At 37.1% G+C, this 22,106-nt stretch overlaps 1 protein-coding gene across 1 annotated transcript; it reads left to right on the top strand.

Moving 5' to 3' along the window:
* The first annotated feature begins 126 nt into the window (after nt 1-126).
* On the top strand, nt 127-21,558 carry LOC139946874 (syntaxin-5-like). Its single transcript, XM_071944628.1, has 9 exons — nt 127-253; nt 1,121-1,348; nt 1,630-1,703; nt 2,863-2,918; nt 5,242-5,354; nt 8,616-8,747; nt 9,144-9,231; nt 10,387-10,618; nt 13,746-21,558. The coding sequence occupies exons 2-9, from the start codon at nt 1,151-1,153 to the stop codon at nt 13,903-13,905; spliced, it is 1,053 nt and encodes a 350-aa protein (XP_071800729.1). The 5' UTR covers nt 127-253; nt 1,121-1,150; the 3' UTR covers nt 13,906-21,558.
* The last annotated feature ends 548 nt before the right edge of the window (nt 21,559-22,106 follow it).

Genomic DNA, 22,106 nt, shown 5'->3' with positions numbered 1-22,106 from the left:
TAAACGAATTGGTCAGTACGGTATCGATACTACTTGATTTTGCGGTATAAAGTAAAGGCTTCGATACTGTACTTGACAATAATACTTACAAGGTTTTGAAATAGTCGATACCATTGCACTAGTTACTGAGCTTCGACGTGTAATTAAAGTCCAGACGATCTGTTTGAAGTGTTTTTGACATATTTTTTTACTTTAAAAATCAAAGTTATTCTTTGGTAGTATCACTTTAAGAAGTTTCCTTCAGTAATCGTGGGTGAGTTATATTTAATCGTGAATCATTGTGTTTTACCTGTGTTTTTCCTCTTTTTGCTGAACAGCAAATGAATACAGGAAATTCAGATTCAGAATTGAATTTTTCTTCGTAAACTTAACTTTACCATTGCAATTGGTTGGATTGTGTAGTGTATTTGCCGGCGAATAATTTCTGAAGACAAACACATTGTTGATAACAAAAAAGGAATACTAACTTAGGTCCCTAACTTACGCAGTGTGTATCACACTGACTGTGTGTTTAGGTGGCTGCCAACTGTTGTTGTTAATTGCGTTTGTTTATTTAATTTTAACTCGTCAACATGGTCATGGAGGATTTCTTCCTCTGTAGCAGTGTAATCTGATCTGATCCTTATTTATCATGGTAAATTAAATTAAATTAGTTAATTTTCTCAACAGTAAAATCTGTCTTTATTTATTTTGTAGCCCAGATTTCAAATGATCAAAACAAAGTGTCGACAAAAGCGAGAAAAATAGGCCATTTTCAGTTACGACCTGTACAGTTTAGTTGCGATTAAACGTAACCCTTCTGCCGACGAAACCGTCGACAGGAGGGTTACGTTATCGCAACTACGTACAGTTACACCAATTGAATTGAAGTGGTCGTGGACTCTATCGACAATGCTGTTGCTGGAGTTCCATAGACGCCTTTTCTTTTCCTTTAAACAGTAACACTATTCAAACTGAAGTGAAAGTGAAAATATACTTTTTTGTACGTGTTTGAAGATATCTTTCCTTCTTCACTTTGACGTTGTTACATGTTTCAAGATTAGAAAATTCTAAAAGAAAATTGAAATTTTTTATTCATAAACGTAAACTAATTTTATTATTTATATTTTCCTGTTTGTAGATAAACAGAGTAGCATGTCAGGTTTGACCAATGTCCACTCGGCGTAGACACACACCAGAGACTGGTTGGGATCAGCAGCCGTATCTTTCACAGAATAATTGGACAGTAACCACCCACAACGTTGAGAAGGAGAAAAGTCAGGCCTCAGTGCCGTTTGAGCAAGAGATGACGTGCCGAGATAGAACACAGGAGTTCAGCTCGGCTATCAAGTCAATACAATCAAGACAAGTACGTGATAAAAAATGCTGAGTGACAAATATTCTTTGTGTGGAAACTTGTAGTTAATAATGTGGCAACATTTTGTTTTTATAATACAAGCATTCTCCCTTAACAGTGGTCTGCTGGCCAAAATGGCCATTATAAAACACATGTGGACCAGTCAAATGCCCTTTTTGAAAGCCTGGATTTGGCTCAGATTGCTTGGCCCCGCCGGTTGTTTTTACCATTGCGTGTGCTTTGGGTATACACGCTTTAGATGACATTTCCTGTTTATATCTTTTTCCTTTCAGGGCAATGGAGTTGCACAGGGTAGACGACCGGCTTCCAGGACACATCAGCATACAGAGTTCATGTTAATAGCTAAGTATGTGTTATGCATTATGTATTCCACCCAGTTGGTTTTGTTTAAAAAAGTAATACTGAATCATATGGGGAGGGGAGTCTTTGCACTATTGCTCAGCCAAGACTTCTGACAGAGTGCATAGAGAGACTTTTGAACTCTAGCCGGCAGCAGACATACCAGGTAGATTTCCATTGTTTGTGTAGTTCTGAGCCTGCACACATTACCAAGGACACTGGATTTACTTTGTAAATCTAATGCCACCTAAGTGTCACCAAAAGTCTCCTGTTCAATGGACTAATAATTATTAGCGTAAAACCTCACTTTGCAATGACTAATGGGGAGAGGTTGATGGTATAAAACATTGTGAGAAACGGCTCCGTCTGAAGTGTCATAGTTTTTGAGAAAGAAGTAACTTACTACAAATTTGATTTTGAGACCTCAAGTTTAGAACTTGAGGTCTCGAAAACAACTATCTAAATGCACACAACTTCGTGTGACAAGGGTGTTTTTTCTTTCATTATTATCTCGCAAATTCGATGACCGATTGAGCTCAAATTTTCACAGGTTTGTTATTTTATGCATATGTTGAGATACACCAACTGTGAAGGCTAGTCTTTGACAATTACCAATAGTGTCCACTGCCTTTAAGCTGCACGCTTAATCAACAACAGGTGCTTCTTGTATCTGTTTCAATAGTGACCGATACTTGATCATCCCTAATAGTAATAGTACAAAACAAATTGTTGAACTTTTATCACTGACAATGAGGGGGCTTCAGGGAGTTCCGTTTCATGGCCTTTCAATCTTCATTTGCAATAACCTTTGAGTGGTAATGTCACCAGTTGGAGGCAATGCAAAATATCACAGTCGTAACAGTCTTGTGGTACATATACAAAAAAAACTTTCACATCATACAATACGTGTGTGCTGCCACCATTTGCTTCCTAGTGGCAGTGCAGTGTATTGACCATCAAGGAACAGGGCACTGACTGCTGCTAGGCTCAATGGAGCAATCCTCTCCCGAATACTCGTCACCAAGAAAGGTTTTATGCTAATAATTATTAAGAGTAATTACCAATAATGTCCACTGCCTTTAAGTGCACATTCATGTACTTGTATCTCCCTGGACAGTCTTTACTCTGTGTTAAACTTTGTTCTTTCTTTTTGTTTTGATTTCCAGGCAAATTGGGAAAGACATCACAAACACATTTACAAAGCTAGAGAAATTAACAATATGTAAGTATACAAGTGTACATGTTTGTGTTATCGTTTAAATTATGCAGACTGAAAGTTTAAAACATCAGTGCCACACTTATTGAAGCTGTTTAAAGCAGAAAACGTAGCTAAGCACAAACAAATTATGCTTTCCATATTAAGGTGATTAGTTATAATACCAAGCAACAACCGCAGATAAAGCTGTGACAGCTGCTAATGCTGGCGCAGTGCCATCACCCTTAATTCAGTCAAAATTAAAGACTTCTTTTTTTACCCAAGTTATTCTGACTATATCAAATCAACTCACTATTGCTAGGATGTTGTTCATAGATGACACTAGTTTCTATTTATCAAAGCAAAGACTATAAAAGCATCTGTAAAGAAGATATAAGAGAATAACTTAATAATGCTTTTTAAAGACAGTAATACTTTTAAAAGCGAGTCTTGTTAGTATGTGTAAGAAGTCTCAACTGTATACAACCTGTTCAGATTATGTTTGTTAAAACTTGCTTTTATAGTGCTTTTTATTAGTGAATTTGTTCAAAAAATATTGACATAAAGGGCTCGAGGGGACAGGAAATAGTAATTGGCTTTTTCAATCTACATTAAATTTACAATTGAATTTGTACCCCCCCCCCCAAAAAAAAAAAAAAAAAAAAAAAAATACAAAATTAGTTTAATCAACAGTTGAATAGTTTCATGTAAATGTGGACTAATTTAGTCTTCTTTATGTATGGCCTATTTGAATCACATCATATGTAGACTATCACAATTTAAACAAAAGTAAAGAAAATATCTATGATGGTTGTTAGTATTTAAGATGTCTATCTAGTGGTATTCTGGAAGATGATCTTTGGATGGTTCGCACATCATTGTTAGAGCTTGGGGAAATTAAGTTAATTGTGAATTGTGATTTTACATTTATTAGTTTACTAATCACTGAATGAAATCCCAGCTTTCATTCCAGATCCTTAATATTCAACTGAAACCTATTTTTCCACCAACTGCAACCACCTGATATTAGGTTCGAAAATCTGAGTCACTTAACACTAAGTTTACTTGTGTGATACTGAACGGCACTAAATCCAAAACAAATTACAGTATGCGAATTCCCAGAGATGTACAAACATTATAAATCCCTACTGCTTTTAAATTGCACGCATAGTTTATTTTAAACAAATACTCTGTGACGTAAATCAGCTTTGTGAAATGGAAACGGAGAACAATTTTGGCTTGTCTTGTATGAAATGTAGGTAGCCGAGTTGAGCTGAGGATAATGCTATTTAATGTGTTGACTATGAGCACTGTTGCCACCCCCTTCTTTATTGAATAGATCACCCTTTACACTCATGAAGATGAAAGTTTATATTGTTTCTTTTCTGGACTGCAAACTGACCTTAGTCAAGACCTGACATCCCTGATGAGAGATCAGAGAATTTGGAGTTTCAAATTAAAAGGGTGTTTGTTACTTTGGTTACATAGTCCGATCTGGTAATACACACCATTCAAATACGAGTAAATACAATAGGGCATTCACATAAATAGGGCATACAAATATCTCTTTATTGTAGTATCGATATTATGATTGAGCATCTGACACTTGTTGAAATGTCAAATTAATTGCTTTGGTTCTTTTCTCAAAAGCCCCTAAATAACATCAGTTAATCTTATAATCTAAAAGTAAATGTGTTGTCCTGAAAAGTCACCCAAATATCAGTCGATTTCTTTTGACGGGAGTTTGCCAGATGAATAGTGCTAGATGATTGTGTGATGTTGTTTGAAAATTTGAACCGAAATAGACACATTTGAGTAAAGCGTAGAATGGATAATTTGATATTTGAACAAATAATATAAATTCAGACGTGGCCTTTTTATGTTTGATAGAACAAAACACTCAGATTTGAAAACTGTTGAAATCGCCCATGGTACCCCAATGACAACGACCAACAGGGTTATGGGATAGGTGTGGTACGGTGAAATGAAGTGTTTGCCTAACTTTTCAATTTCAAACTGTCAATATTTTACTCAATTGAAAATTCAGTTCATCGATTTGAAACCTTTTATGTGAGACGAGTAGGCTTTCAAAAATGTACCTTCTAGACGGACTTAAAATTCATTTCTCACTGTTCCAAATTCAAGTGTTTGTCTTTAGGTTTGGGGTGGGGGTGTTTTACACAAGAAAAACACAGAAACTCTTCAGAGATGGCAGTTATAATGTCAACGACCACAAACTAGATTGTGAATTCTTGTTATTGGATTGTGTTTAGCTGCATTAACGATTACCTGACTCATGAATATTTCTTACAAGGTTTTCGGTTTGTTTTGTTTTTGTGTTTTTGCACAGTGGCCAAGAGGAAATCTCTATTTGACGATAAATCGATCGAAATCCAGGAATTGACGTATATAATTAAACAAGATATCAACAGCCTTAACAAACAGATCGGTCAGCTACAACAGGTGAGTCACTGTAAACTATCTATCGAGCTGAAAAGTACAAGGTGTACCATTAACTTTAGGGTAGAGAACCTTGTACATGTACTTGCAGTGTTTTTGTAACACGAACATTGTACTTTGTACCATTTCGCACTGTGCTGTTGTGCAATGATGAAAAACAAAACGCATCTTGTTGAAACTTTTGTTTTCCTGTTTTTTGATTAGGCTACATGTACAAATGTAAGAAGGAATTATTCTTGAACCAGGAAAAGTGTTCAAGTGTTTTTATTGGCTAATGTACAGAGAAGAGTACAGTGTATATGTTACATTTATCTTGTACACATGTGTACATCAAATATTTTTTTTAAGATGTGACATTTTTAAATTCAGCACCCGGGCTACCTCTAAAGAATTGATTGTGTCAATCCAAGTGAACTTTCAATTTGGTAATTCAAACAAATTGATTTAAATAAATCACAAATATAAAATGTTTTGTTACCCTTTTAAAATGCTGAATGCATGCCATAAATATGTACAATGTATGATGGATTGTTAACCTAAGATGATGGGATGATGTAAAAGTCAAAACTTGCATGAAAGTAAACGGCAAGCAAGGGGGATATTTTTAGCTCAATCCAACAATATTCAACCTACACACTATTATGCTATGCGCACTTGAACTTAAAGGATTGTTATGATCTCAAAACGAGGCGTTGAAAAAAGAAAAGAAAAATTTAAGTTCTGGGCAGCTGTCAATAACCCCTTTACCCAGGTGCAAGGGGTTCATGAGAAGTAGATTATTTCAATGCCCTGGAAAAGTATTTAAGATGACCTGGCTGACTGGAAGGTCGTGAAAAGGTCGTGGAATATGAGCCATGTAAGCCACTGAATCCCTCTGTGGTATCAATCTGTTTGCTCATTCATACCTCTGTAATGCCACCCGGACTCTAAGAACAAAGATATCAGTTACTACTGTGAGTTGGGTGTAAATAAAGTGGGCGGATCTCAAGTAAGGGCACGCTGGCTTTAAAGGCCCTGGACACCTTTGGTCATTGTCAAAGAGCAGTTTTCTTACTTGGTGTATATCTCAATATATGAATAACGTAACAAATTTGAGAACATTTTAGCTCAATTGGGTATCGAAGTTGCAAGAGAATAATAGAAAGAACACCCTTGTTGGACAAATTGGTACGCCTCCAGGTGCCTGAGAATGGCTTCAGGCCTGAATGAAGTCTTTCTCAGATTCAAATATTTGAGTGAGAAAATACCTTTTTCTCAAAAGCTACGTTACTTCTGAGGGAGTAATTTCTAACAATGTTTTAAAATATCAACAGCTCTCCGTTGCTCGTTACCACTCAATCTTTTATGCTCAGTTAACATTTTTAGTCATTACCAAACTAGTCCGGTGGGGTGCTTTTTAAGGGAGGGTATGCCTTTGTTAATTACTCCAAAACAACGTAAAGACAGTGGACATTATTGGTAACCACTCAAAATAATTATTAGCATAAAACCTTACTTGGTGAATAGTAATGGGGAAAGGTTGATAGTACATGTATAAAACATTGTGAGAAACGGCTCCCTCTGAAGTAACGTAGTTTTCGAGAAAGAAGTCATTTAACACGAATTTGATTTTGATACCTCAGCTTTAGAAATTTAGGTCTCGAAATCAAGCATTTGAAAGCACACAACTTTATGTGACAAGGGTGTTTTGTTCTTTCATTATTATCTTGCAACTTCGACAACCGAATGAGCTCAAATTTTCACAGGTTTGTTATTTTATGCATATGTTGAGATGCACCAAGTGTGAAGACTGGTCTTTGACAGTTATTGTACCAATAGTGTCCATTGTCTTTAAAACTACAGTAACTTCATAAGAAGCACGGCAGCTGGTGATGAGAACTGATTCCCGCTAAAGGAATCTGAGAACATTTCTGCATGAAACGTTTCTCTGACAGTGTATTCTAATTACGGATAATTCTTCCTGCCTGAATATAATAACTGCTCCAGATTTTCTGCAATATCTCAAACCTTTTGAAATGAAATTTTCACACAAGTTAATTTTTTGTACATCCTCTATAAGTAAAAAAATCGGTTAAAAACCCAAAGACATGCCAGAGCCTTTAACCCAACAGTATATGACAAGTTTATGAATTTTTGTAAACCTAATTTAAAATAAAAAAAACTGTAACAAGTCTTAGGTCTCTCTTACAATTCTTGTTATTCAGTTTACAAAAATTAATATACTTCTAATACACTGCTCTTGTAAGAAGGGTTTTGGCCTGCTTTCATCTGCTTTCGTCTGCTTTCGTCTGGTGTTAGATATCCTTCACTTACGTACATTCATTTATGAAATATATCAATGTATGCAAACAGTCACTATTCACACCTAATCAGCACTTGTTATTAGTAAACACAAAAATTTCCTATTTCGATACCTTTATTTCTTGGGTTGTTTTTTTGGAAAACTCTGAATTATTTTGAATAGTAGATGGGGCGATTCCTCAGGGTGTGCGATGTTCACAAAGCCCAAAAGTACAAGCACCGAGACGGGGAGAAGTTTCCTTTTCTTCCGGGGCATATTTACACACCCCCGGAAGATGTCTTTCGATTTTGCCTCAACTGTATCTCCATCAATAACTACTCTTTACAATGTGCATGATCTTACATTGCATGTTCCCTCCCAACCGATTTTTGAGAAGAAGAAAAATACAACAAAAGGATTTAAGGCTATTTATCTCGGATTGGCACTGTATAGCATTACAATGTACTTCCTGCCATTGTATCGAACACATGAATACCAGAATCAAATAAAAACCCATCATACGATACCCACGGTTAAGAGCTACCATTACGTACTAAAATTACAGCGTATTATGGGCACTGAAAGGCACGATGTCGCCTAATCAGAAAATTGATTGTCCGGTTTTTATCAAATTTGCAAGCCGATAGGATTCGTAGAAGACGTATTGTGTCACTTTGTGGGTGGATGGAGACATGTTGACACTTTTTAAATTTTTTTTATTTATTTGCACCACATGTGTAGGCGTTAAGGAGGGAGGGGAGACTGTTGATTTTGTTCTTGTCTAATAAAACTGGTTTTTCTTCATTGAAACTTTCAAGTGCTGTTTTCATGTTATTATTTTTTAAAGACAGATGCCCATGCTCATTTTATTATTTTTTAAAGACAGATGCCCATCAATCAATTCCTATCAGAACGTGAGATATAATTTCACCTTGCAATATATTTCATCTCTCTCTTTCTCTCTCTTTTGTTTTGTATCAAAGGTTGTCCGGCAGAGAAATTCCCAAAATGGACGCCATATGCAAACACATTCCAATACAGTGGTATTGGCCCTGCAATCCAAACTGGCCAACATGTCCAATGACTTCAAGACGGTACTGGAAGTCCGAACACAGGTAAACAACAACAACAACAACAGCACAATGACACTCTAGAACATGATCTTGTTAATGATTGAAAATGACTAATGATTCTTGTTTAGTAGCAACAATGGGGCCAGTTAGTTGCTCTTAATTAAAGCTTTCACTATCCAAGTCCGTTAAAAACTAAACCAAAACTGAAGCTAAAAGGAACTTTGTGCAGCTCTAGAGTAACCAACTGAAAAGAGCACATTTAGCAACAACAATATCTTGGTGTGGATTCTAGCTGACATTAAACTTTCACTTCTAAGGGCAATCTCAAGGCATCCAAACAGATCCATACTTTCTTCAATCAGCGTAATCGCTTTCTCTCTCATTTCCCCTCGGTTCTAATTCCCCAAATTCTGAAACTCCTTTGTGTTCCGTTAATAGAACTTGAAAGATCAGAAGGACAGGAGAGAGCAGTTCTCACAAGGTCCAATCGCCTCCAGTCTGCCACCATCTGCCATGAGTGCCTCGGGTAAGTGACTCATCAAGGACAACGTGTCTACAAGTTATAAAGTTCACCGTGAGCCGGAGGTTACGGTGGAATTCCCCCTTTGACTCGATCCCAGACGGGGATTTGCAGAGAATCCGTAATGGACACTGCCAATCAACTAAGGAACATCACTTTTTACAGATTGTTTTGTCACTGTCCAGGGGCCAATTTCATAGAGCTGCTTAAGCAAAAAAAATGCTTAAGCACGAAAATAGCTTGCTTATTTTACACATGCTACTGGCCAAAATGTCATGACATATACATTGCTTGTGACTGTTATTTAGCTATTGTTCACTTAGCATAATAATTGAGTGGAGTCTTGGCCGGTAATCTGATTTTACTAAGCAAGGATTTTTTTGCTTAGGCAAAATTTTGTGCTTAAGCAGCGCTATGAAATTGGGCCCTGAGTTTTGGTTTCTTTAATAAACACGATGATTGACACTGGCCACAATTCTCTTTCTTTTTCGCGTTGGCTTTTGAGAGAAAAGATCTCAACTTTCTATTGATTGAAGGCTTTCATTAGAGAATGCCCCACTTTGATGTTGATGTCTATTCTGTATGGAACTCTAGTGTATTGAAAAAGCCGAGGAGTATATTTTTGTTTGCAGAAAATACGATGCATACTTTTATTAAAATAAAGAGTAAATACCCCCAACCTAATACATACATTGTACATGTTAAGTATGAAAGTGTACATTTCTATAAAGCCACTATTGAAAAATGAATAGCCGTTCCATTTTACTATGCTCATTTATCCAATGAAAAGATCACTGACCTGACAACAAGTTTAGTTACACTTCATAGTGTTTCACCTAGCCATATAGTGTGACCTTTTGGGGCTTTTCGTACCATTTTGTCATTGAAAGTGATCTGTCCTCTACTCCCTTCATTTAAAAGTCACATGGACCCAAGAACGACCCATCTGGTCATATGGCGTGACCTCTTGGGACTTATCTTACCGTTCCTCTACTCCCTTCACTAAAAAGTCACATGGACCCAAGAACGTCCCATCTACATTTGTAGTCATATGGCGTGACCTCTTGGGACTTTTGTGACCAAAGTGATCTTTTCTTTCCCTCCTTAACTAAAAAGTCACTCGGACCCAACTAAGAAGAAACGTCCTGTTTTCATTTGTAGGGGGTTCTGTCCTTCTTCAAGAGGAGCAGAAGAATGACTTTGCCATTGACATGAGCTCTATGGACGGCCCACGACACCGCACCCAGCAGATGGCCATGGTGGAAGAACAAGACAACTATGTGAAGAATAGAGAAGAGACGATGCATAGCATTGAGAGTACGATAGTGGAGCTCAGTAGTATATTCCAGCAGCTGGCACATATGGTGAAGGAACAAGAAGAACAAGTCCAAAGGTGGGATGTGTGTTTAGTCTGCTTTTGTTATTTTGGTGGGTTTTTTTTGCCCTGACAAAATGTAAATTGTATGACCCATACACATGCAGATGCTGTGATATGTGTTTAGTCCGTTTTGTTACTCGCTGATATCATGTTTGTGTGTAGAACTGCTTCTAGCCACTGGACTAGCTCGTTGGTCTAGTAGTAAAACATCTGCTCCAGCCTAGCAAAGGTCCTGGGTTTGAATCCCACCCAGGTGAATTGCATGTGGATTCTGTATTCACTGAACTTAGAAAAGTACTGAGTGTACATTGCTAAATACACATCGGTGCAAGGGGGGGGGAGGGTCTTTTTGCAATGAAACGATGAACCACCAAAATGTTGTTCTCTGTTCAACTTGGACCCCACAGAGGAATTATGTAGAAAAGGGAATACGAGAACAACAACAGCAGGACCCCACAAACCTGATCTGTAAGGATAGAAGATGGGTGTATTTGGAGTGCAATGTATGAAAATACATGTATCAAGGTGAAAAGCCCCCCCCCCCCCCCTCCGTAGAAAGGGAAGCCTTTTTTGTTTACTTGTTCAAGACAAGATAGTCCAACGTATTAACAAAACAATTATTATACAATTCAAAAGTTCAATGTTTTGCAAATAAGGTTTTAGAAATACGAAATGTATTTATATGTAAATGGAAACAAAAATGGTTTTAAATGCCTCATTATACTTTGCATGATGTGATTGCCTTGAGACCACAGAAAAGGAAATCACTTTGTTTATACTGAAAAGGGACTTTACCCGAAACAAATCACCAGAAAGAATGCCTTCCCTTTAAGATTACAGTGTCTTTGCTTTAATAGTAGCTGAGATAGTGGGTTTTAAGTACAGAAGCTTTACCTTTGATGTATGGACACAACAACATGTTTAGAGCTCGAATTTGGGAACAAAAATCCACAAGACTACAGAGAATTTGTTACAAATCCAGAATCAAAATCAAGAACTATCTATGCAGTTTCAGATTTAAGTGTTTTTGGAACAAGCGCTAAGTGGAGATTTATCTCATTTTTCTTATCTCATTTTTCAATACTCAACAAAATTGAAGCGGAAAGATATTTTTGTTGTGCAGTGAGGTACTATGATTCCAAAGGCACAAGAGCGCCAGATTTGTACGTTTGTAATTTCACTGACTCAACCCTAAAAGTATTGTCCTCTAGCCTGCGGTCCAGTGTTAATAAAGCCACTGGACACTATAAACTCAAAATAATTGTTAGCATAAAAAGTTACTTTGTAACGAGGAATGGAGAGCTGTTGATAGTTGTGACAAAACATTGTGACAAACCGCTCTCTCTGAAGTAACAGAGTTTTCGAGAAAGAAGTAATTTCTCACTCGCATAATAAATTACCAAATTGAGCCCGAATTTGCACAGGTTTATTATTTTATGCATATGTTGGGATACACCAAGTGAGAATACTAGTCTTTTACAGTTACCAAACGTGTTGATCCAGTGCCTTTAATTTTGAGCCCTTGTAGTTGTTGCCAGGAGTCCCTCTTGACTCTTGCCTTGATTGATCTTGTACTACGGACCTAGCTAAACGTTTTCACCATGGCCAGGGGACATAGTCTCTGGACCAGAACCTTTCAGCACTTAGTAAAGACAACTTTGACACGCTGAATCTCTAGACGTTGATTAGAATAGACTGTTTGGGAGAGGGAGGGAGGGGGCTGGCTTTACAATACTCTATCCATCAACGCTACAAGCAAGGAATACTAGGTTAACGATGCCATATCTGGGGTAGTTATGGTACCGGTAAATATATATTTTGAAATATTGATAACATGCATTTTATATAGCGCTTAATACAGGGTTTATAAGCGCTGAAACATAAAAGTAATTAAATACATTAAATAAAGACCAAGAAGTGTGCAGTAAAATAAAAATATAAAATTAAAAAAAGACATGTGAATAAAGCTTGGAGGATCATCTTGGATAGTTAATAATGAAATGTTATGTAAAACCTTACTCGATTAAGTGGGTTCACTGATGCCAAATCCAATTAACTTGAGAAATATTAATGTAAATGCTGAGTGGTTTTTGTTTAAGAATCTGATAGTATTTATCTTGCCTTGAAGGCAATTATCCTGCCAAGATAAATGGAAATACATATTATGTGCACAATTATGAGCATCCTGTGTGAATACGCTTACATGTTTAAGATCAATTTAATGTACATGTCTAGGGAGACGGGTTTCATTTATTGCTGTTCTAAGAAAAACCAATTGAATTTAGACAATGCCCACGCAGTGATGCTTGTGGCACTCAAATGTTATTACTTCTGATCACTTGGCCATTTAATTCATTTCTTAAAACATCTCATCTCCCTATGGGAGTATACAGCCTAAGCTAAGGTTAAATAGTAACCATGCGGATACAGTCATACATGTACGTATAAAATCCCTTTTGGGAGAAGTGTTTAATGTAAGAAGAACCATCTGAACAGTATACTGTGTTATGTATCATTTTATAATCACTAGGCCCTACAAAAAGTCAGAACAAATATTTGCTTTTACAACCCAATCTATATTCATGTTGTCGCCACACACAAAAATAGTGTGATGATTTACGCAAAATTGGAGGATATGCAGCAGAATGATTTTTAAAATGCATGCAAAGTTGTTGTTGAGGGTGTAGTCACAGAAGTAATCATTTGGAATGAACAGTATACTCTTCTCGTCTTCAGAGCCCGAGTTATCAAGTACGTTGAGCACCGAGCTATTTCATTTACAAAAGCCAGCTCTGCCCTTACCAATTTACCCCTGGTTGAAGAGAAGCATATAGAGTAAAATGTCTTGCTCTAGTACACAAGTGTCACGACCGGGATTCAAAACCCACACCAGTATTGTAGTCGAGACCCAATAGTCCAAGACCGAGACCAAAACCCTATAGCCCAAAATCGAGACCCGAAGGTCCGAAACCAAGACCACAGGGTAACGAGACCCAAGACCGACAAAACCGGTCTCGACACCTACAAAACTGACCTGCTCCCTGATGACTTAGCCACCAGAAGTTGAGTCCGGTTCACTGGCTGCAACTACACAATGTTCAGCTGTTTAAAATAATTACAATTTATTCTCCTTATCTTTCAGGATCGACAACAACATAGAGGACACGACCTTGAACGTGGAGGCAGCTCATGGGGAGATTCTCAAGTATTTCCAGTCGGTCACCTCCAACAGATGGCTCATGGTCAAGGTGTTCATCGTACTCATAGTCTTCTTTGTTATATTCGTCGTCTTCTTGGCCTGAGAAAGCTAAGAATAATATAATCTTTTGAACCATCAGAATCTCATAAACAACCCCCGCCCCCAACCCTCCTTTATCATTCAGACTCTATCCATGACTGGGACCATGCATTCAACATAGGTTTTTGGTCTTTGTGTCTCTTTAAACATGTTCACTACATGTACTCATCACCTTCTTCGTTATTTTTGTCGTCTTCTTGGCCTGAGAAAGCTAAGAGGTATTCCTTTGAACCATCAGAATCTTCAAAAACACCCCTGCCCCCACCTGCTTTTTTCATTCAGCAGGCCTGATACTTCATGGAGGCAACAAAGGCGTTTGCCTCCATGGAGTCTATGGACCCTGGTCATTGCCTTGGTGCCCTTGAAATGCTCCAGTAGAAGCTTACAAAAACAGACTGATCCACGACTGGGGCCCATGCATGAAACACAGGCTGTTGCCCTGGGCTTGGTCTTTAGGTCCCATAGGCTCTTTGAGTTACTAATGGCATTGCCCTTGCATCACAGGATGTGGTTTAGATCATACATGCATAAATAAAATTTCAGGCCATTTTTAAAAAAGATTTTGAGAATTTAAAAGGACAAATGTCTGCGTATTTTTTCATTGTCTCATTCTGCTTACTTCCAGATCCCCCACCCCCATTCCCAAGTGTCTTGTTGTTTTAAACTGTTATTTGTTATGTTATCATGTAGAATATTTTAAATAATATATTATTAAAATTTAGGGATGGCAACGGCAGGGAATCTTGTGGGCTAATATAATGACTTCAGCTCAATCATAAATGTGGAAGGAAAACAAGAAAAGCTCATAATTCCACAACACCCACCACTTGTGTACAAGCGTACTGGCAACAGACAGCCAGAGACAAAACAGAAGTTGTTGACTTCTGTTGAGTAGTGTTCATTAAAGGGAAGGCATATGTTTGGTAATCACTGCTAAATTTAATGGCAATAAATATTTACTTGGTTAGAAGCCTACAGCAACTTTTGATAGTATAAAGCTTTGTGAGAAACATTTCACTTTAAATTCATATGGTATTGTAAAAAGATGTCAGTTTTAATGCCCCGATGGTTGAATCTGGGAAGAGTTATTATCCGTAATTCTTCTCAGATTGTGTATTTCTATTAGGGGTTATTCTTCCTGCATGGACATAATCGCTCCGGATTTTCGGCGATATCTAAAAACCTGACCACCTTTTGAAATGAAATTATCACACATTAGTTTTATTGTATACATCTACGTTTATATAATATTAAAAAAATCGAACGATTCCAAAAACCAAAGGTATACTCTTACTTCTTGAGCAATTGTGGTCAGTTTTGTTGGTGTTGTTTAACATCTGGTGGCTGCACCTGGTGCAGACCGAACACTGGTCAATTTCCTTCAGGTTTTTGTCTAGATTACTTTAGTCTTATCAAATCCTCGATACCCTAATCCTTCACTTGGTGTCCCATTACAAAGCCCCACGAAGACAGTCATCAGATGTACCTAAGAGGACAAGTAATTGGTTTTTCTGTTTCATTAATCATTCCATGCAGTGTCGTTGTTTTGTATAAATCTTTGCGGTTAGGCAGGATGCTATCAAAACCGGATTGAGGGAAGCTAGAGGAGGTGGTTCTACAAATCTAAGTAAATAGATTTGTTCAGTCAGCGCGTGCAAAGAGATCATGTAATTCAGTGTGGTTTACATTGTCCCCAAATGGGACAGTGTTCTTTACGAAGCTTGTTATCTTTTTCATGAAACCTATTTACACATATCGTGAAAGTGATGGGTCAAATGAGTTTGACTGGTGGTTGATGCTGACATTTGGTGTAGTAACGCTACGTACGAAGTGTGAACACAAGAAGTCCACATAATGTCAGGACTTGGAACACTATGTAGACTTACACTTGCCCACACAGTGTTTTTGACAGTGTTGGATTATGGGATCTTCCTTACGTGTACAGAATGAAGGAATGTCCACAGAGTGACTGCAACACAGAGCTGTGTGTGGTTGGGGGGGGGGGGGCCTCCCACACTTATTCCTGCCACCTGTGGTTGTTTTGAGATGTTGGAGCAGCCTTTAAACTCTGCTGTGCAGTAGTTTGATACTCAAGATGTCCTCTTATACTGTGAGGTCAAAGTCTTCTCAATTGATGAGCAAATATACATAGCAAGTATCTACTGAGAAGTCACTTTTAAGGGGCGACTGTCGTAAACTGTTCCTGGAAATGGTTGATCAATTGAGACCTTTCTTAGTAGAAACTGGATGTCTTGGTCACAAACCACTCGAAAATCTCATCGAATGGTTTAGGTTTAAACAACTGAAGTCTAATGCCGCACATTTAATCGTGTAACAACTTGATGACGGGTACTCGTTTGATAGAACGATTGTACATGTAAATGCATCTTTGCCGTATTTGAAACGAAAGATACAAGAAACAAATATTTCGAAAGTTACAACAATCTTCATTATACTGGGGGTTTATTTCTTTCTTTTTCTACTAAAAAAACATAATTGTATTCATTGGTCTGTCAAAAATGTCAACATGTGAGGTGTAACAACAACTTGTTTTAATTTTGGGTTGAACAAAGACAAATTGACTAGAGTGGGACTTGAACCCGTGGCCTCCGGATTAACGGGCCGGCTCTTGACCAACTGAGCTATCCAAGCCTTTTGTTGACAGTCTCTCTAACTTGCCATTTTCTTTGGTCGGGGGTGTCACAACAACTTGTTTTTTTGTGGTGTGTTTTGGTGTTGATTTTAATTTCCATTCATTGAGGTCTTGTTTTAGAAACCATTCAAAATTGAGATGTAAAATGGGAATACGTGCAGGTGCAGTGGGTAATGAACATTAAGTCACTTTGCCTAGTAGTCTGTTTGTTCGGTTTACCTATGCATTCAAAAGCATTGAGATTGAGTTGTCAAAATACTATGATGCCAGTGAATGAAATGCACAAACTGATAATTTAATTAGAATTCCCAATTGGTACAATTTTCATGCAAACCATTGATATAATCTGTAAAACAAATTCATTGGAAAAACGGGTTTTGTGAAAAACATCAACAGTGTTTACAAGTTTTAGATAATTTAGATCAGAGCCTAAACTCAACAACTGTGCGAACACAATGTTGTTTTTGAAGATCGACAAACACCGTATTTCCGGCTTACAAGTCAAAGTGAGCTTTCAGGGAATCAGACCTTTTTTTCTAAAAAAAAACCAAAAATCTTGTGCATACATACATGTCTCATAGGAAAAACAGGTTCTGAGAAAAACAATGGCAACGTTTACATGTTTAGGTACATGTTCAAAAACATAGCTGATCTGGCAATTTACATCTGAGCCTTTACTCAAACACAATGTTGTTTTCGAAGATCTACGAATACCTTATTTCCGACTTTACAGTAAGTTTGTATTTTCAGGCTTAACTTGGGTGTCAGTCAACTTCAGATTTTGGCGAATTCAATAGTTTACATGTTTAGGTACATGTTCAAAAACATAGCTGATCTGGCAATTTACATCTGAGCCTTTACTCAAACACAATGTTGTTTTCGAAGATCTACGAATACCTTATTTCCGACTTTACAGTAAGTTTGTATTTTCAGGCTTAACTTGGGTGTCAGTCAACTTCAGATTTTGGCGAATTCAATAGTCAACGATAGTCAACACCCTGAATTTCAAATTGTGATACTTTGGTAGCCAACTATTGGTGGTACTGTTGCACAATGGGCAACAAAAAACACATAATTATACCACGCCTTTAACACAAATCAGATCCCTGTATGTGTTTACTATCCATCATAGCTTGAGAAGGGAAATATCAAGCCCGCCACTAAGCCCTCAAATGAATAAATCATTTTGATTCCAAGCTGTGGTCAGTCCAAGTGTACTTAAATTGCCCTTTTTGCAACTTTGTTTGGGTACGGTTTTTATGGTCAACATCCAAACACCGTTGGGAAGTCGCATTCAAATGTCAAATGAGACCTGTTGAATAACTTGCCAGCTGGGATTTACCCCAGGAAGTTCGGCCTATCGGCACACATGTTTGTAGAGTTTGAAATTTCCTTGGGTTATTACATGCATTGAGATTTGTACAATTAATTTTCCAAATGTGCAGCTTGGCTCAGAGTGTTTTAATACACACTCACAGGCCTGACACACTCACAGGCCTGTATACTTCGTTTTTGAAAGGGCAAGGGCACCTAAGCTTTTTCTCCTTGGTAAATGGCACCCTACGAGGAAATTGTACCTTTCTAATGGAAAGGGCACCGAGGCAATGATCAGGGAGCATGGAGGCAATCGCCTTTGTTGCCTCTGTGAAGTATTAGGCATGCACTTAAAAGCAGTACTGCTCAAGAGTTTCAAGAAATTTCATGTTGGATTATTTGGGTTGAATGTACAGTAGAACACCATTTATTGAGGTCTTGAGAACGATCTCCCCATCGGACCTCCAGGTCTCAGTCTCGGACTCCCAGGTCGCTAACACTACTGGTCTTTGTGTTGATGGTTGCCAAACACACTAAGCCTGTTCAAATAGTCATGGAGAGTACACATCGTACCTTCAATAGGTCATACCTGTAATAGTGCCTCATGGGTCCCTGAAAACTGAACATCAATTGCAGTTTTGGGGGTGGTGTTTGTTTACTGAAGATCAAAGTATTCTGTAAAGGGTAATGCATTATGAATCAATGTATAACCATCGTCCAATCCCCATTCAAGTCGAGTGTAACCAAAACGAGACCAGAAGTGCAAAATGGTTTGATCCCTTTTAGATATAAATGTAATCTGTATTCAACATTTCTATTGCAGATTAGAATGTTATGATACCAGGGGTGGATTTCACATTAAGACTATAGTCTTATCTTGAGTAAGGACACGTTATTCGTCCTAACTTACATGTAGAACTAGCCTTCAGTTTTTACTATCCCCTAACTCTTTGTGAAATCTTCCCAGGGCTGATGGTACATGTACGTTTAGACCTATCTTAAAACCTGCATACCTGTACTGGTGAAATACATCATCTTTTACCATTGAGTACGAAGCCTTGTCAAACTGATAGTTAACTGTAAGGACTGTCTTTATTTTTGATCTTTCATCTTTTCTTGCCTTTTGTACTTTTTGTTTAATCTACTAATCTCCTTATTTCCAGCTGAATTTATGTGTCATTTAAAAGTAAACAATTTTTAACCCCTTAATTAAAACATTTCAATGACTGAAAGTACAATTATTTCAAACTGTTGGGTGATTATTCTCTTCAGATGTCAATATTATTGTACGATAGGATGATGATCAGATTCAATGAATAGTATCTGAAATCTAGTCCGATAATTTCTTTTAGACTCCGATGATTTAATGTTGCAGATTTTATTTTTGAAAAGGTGTGTAAAATGAAGGCCTGTATATAGATGCCAGTAAAGACAGTTTATATTGGACATTTGACATTCACATAGGCTTGTACAGTGAATGTCTACTTTTCATATGCACATCAAAAGTGAATGTTCATTTACTGTATAAACCTATGTAAATGCCCAATGTCCAATGAGACTAACTTTACTGTCACCATGTACAAGCGTGTTTGTTCATGTGATTATTTGACAAGAAACTTTCACACAATGAACTCATTTTTGTGTGAGTTTGAATGTTTGGTGGTATAAGGCAGAGAGTTGGGGCAGTATATTAAGATTGTATTGAACATGAGACAAATCTGCTTAATTTGTTTGTTGCTGACTTAAAGTAATAAGTCACTGTGGTTAGTGGTTAGACTGCAGGGCTTGCAATCACAAGGTTGTGGGTTCATAAACGCTATATCAATGTTTGTATGGGAGAGATTGGCTGTTGCCAGTTTGGTGTTTATATCCAAGTATGATTTGAAGTTTTACATGGTGGCAAAACGATATAGAAAGGTTTGCGGTAACACCATGTAATGACTATCTCTAATGAGTTGGGGTGGTTCTGAAGAGAATTGTTGGTTTCAACTCGACGTTTCGGTCAGTATGCTCTGATCGTCTTCTGGAGAATCATCTTCTGGAGAAAGCAAAACGTCGAGTTGAAACCAACGGTTTTTTTCAGAACCACCCCAACTCATTAGAGATAGTCATTACATGGTGTTACCACAAACCTTTCTATATTGTTTATATCCTCTTTGCCAAGTTCCCTTGACAGGAAGATCACCTAAACAAGCAAACAGCAAGTACTTTATACTCGGGTTTCTGTGATAAAAACAATAGTCTTGAGTACAGTCACTTTTGGGAATCCAACCCTGGACTTTGCGCATTCTACACTAGGACCCAGTTTCATCAAGCTGTCAAAAACCCGCTTAGCGAATCAATATGCGTAGCAAAAACGGGATAGGGCATCAGTCACAACAATGTAAACTGTACAGACTTTTGGCTGGTAACCGATTACTGCTGAGTAATATGTTCTGTGCTTAGCAAGTTGTTATGCTTATATTACAGGCTTTACGGAATTTTGGCACAGGTGGCCTTCAAGTTATGGTATCAGTGTTTCATTACTGTGGCTTTGAACAGGCATGCATTTTATCGGCTGATTTCTTCATATTTCCCCCGCACACTGCCATAGAAAAGAGACTGTAAAAAGTGGTGGACAGTTTTATCGCATTCGCAATAACAAAGTTGCTTGTCTCTTTAAAAGATTCAAACTTAGATTTTAATTTGTTTTGGCATAGAAAAAGTTAAATCTTTATTTTTGTTTCTTTATCTAATTACTTTATAATTATCACTATTATTTGTTTTTTATCCATCTTACTCTCTAAAAGTTAGACTGAAACTCACTTTATTCGATTGAAAGTAGGGACAAAATCATCTGCAGGTGTACTAAAGTTTCAAATGATTGGATGGAACTTCAATCTAAAATTAGAGAGTACTCACTTCATACTCTTGGTCTTTATGTCCTGATTACAAGTGGATTTTACTTAGGAACTTTATTGTTTGCTATTTTACTGTTCATTTAAAAAGGTTATACGGTTAAAGATGAATGAGTTAAAGGGAGTCAAATGAAACAAACAATTTATTTAATAAGTTATGTTATACTTAAACTTATACCTTCAGCCAACTAGTCAAATTTTGTCTTATCTGGAGGCAAAAGCAAGCAAACAAAACAAAACAGTCGGGAAAACCACATTGCTAGGCCACTGTTTGGTTTGAGTAAATTTTTCTGTACACCCAAACCCAACAGTGCACTCTTACTGTGTCCTCAAAAAGGCCAACTGCAACAATTGTAATGCATTGCAATAATTGCAGTGCGTCATGGACTAAGTACGGATTCAAGAGCAAACAAATAATAATAGTCAAGTTTGAGCATAAAAATAGAGTTACTGCATTTTAGTATTACGAAAAGTTAATCGCTGCAGTTGACTAAAGAAAGACCCTATTAATTGATGAATGAAAACAAATTCAGGAAAATGAAACATCTTGTGTAAATACATCAAGACTGGGGGGGGGGCGGCATACAGGATTTTAAGTCTCAGTTGAACACAAAAACCATCCTTGTAAATTTTGTACATTTTGTCCTTATTTTATTAATTTAAATGAATACATGTGTATCACACACACATAATTCTATAATTCTGTAAGTAGCTTCATATCTATATCTGCTTAGGATTAAATAAAACTGTTGTGATAACAAAAAATAATAATAAAAATGTAATTGTCAATTTATATACTGTCTTTTGTGTTGGTCATGTTTTATTATCTTTAATTTGTGTTTGTTTTGTTCTTTTTTTAAAGTTTTTTAAGAAACAATTCCCTTGAAAGGGCGTGGTTTAAGAGAAAGGGATTAAAACACATTTCAATCTGAGAAACGTGTCTGCATGTAACATTTCTCAGATTGTGTGTTCCAATTTTGCCGAAATGGGATGCACACAATTCACATGTTAAAAGCTATCACTCCAAATCTTTTTTGTTGACTGGTAATTTACAAAAGTTCCATTTTAAAACATCTAACAGTTATCCTGTGACTTAATGTACAGTTTTAAGAAGATATAATAAGAGTTGGAACTATGTATTTGGTCGTGAACAAGTTTCACCGAGAAAAATAACAAAGGTGTAAAAAGCAGATACATGTTAATGTAGTGTTTGTAAACTACAAACATTGTATTGTGCGTGCGGGTTTTATGAGTACAAGATACAGTCGGCATCGTATTTTAAAGATATCGACTATTTACTCTTCATATAGGTTTCACTCTTGCCGCTTGTTTCATTTCTCA

The sequence above is a fragment of the Asterias amurensis genome, chromosome 1 (assembly GCF_032118995.1).
Source record: "Asterias amurensis chromosome 1, ASM3211899v1".
Lineage (NCBI taxonomy): Eukaryota > Metazoa > Echinodermata > Asteroidea > Forcipulatida > Asteriidae > Asterias > Asterias amurensis.
The sequence above is the reverse complement of the archived record's forward strand: the minus strand, read 5'-3'. Positions and strand labels throughout refer to the sequence as shown.

Bases quoted from the DNA above. Each gene is read 5' to 3' on its own strand.
- LOC139946874 (XM_071944628.1), top strand. From the start codon at position 1,151: ATGTCCACTCGGCGTAGACACACACCAGAGACTGGTTGGGATCAGCAG. The intron at 2,919-5,241 runs GTAAGTATACAA...GTTTTTGCACAG, and splicing joins GCTAGAGAAATTAACAATAT to TGGCCAAGAGGAAATCTCTA. The intron at 10,619-13,745 runs GTGGGATGTGTG...CTTATCTTTCAG, and splicing joins CAAGAAGAACAAGTCCAAAG to GATCGACAACAACATAGAGG.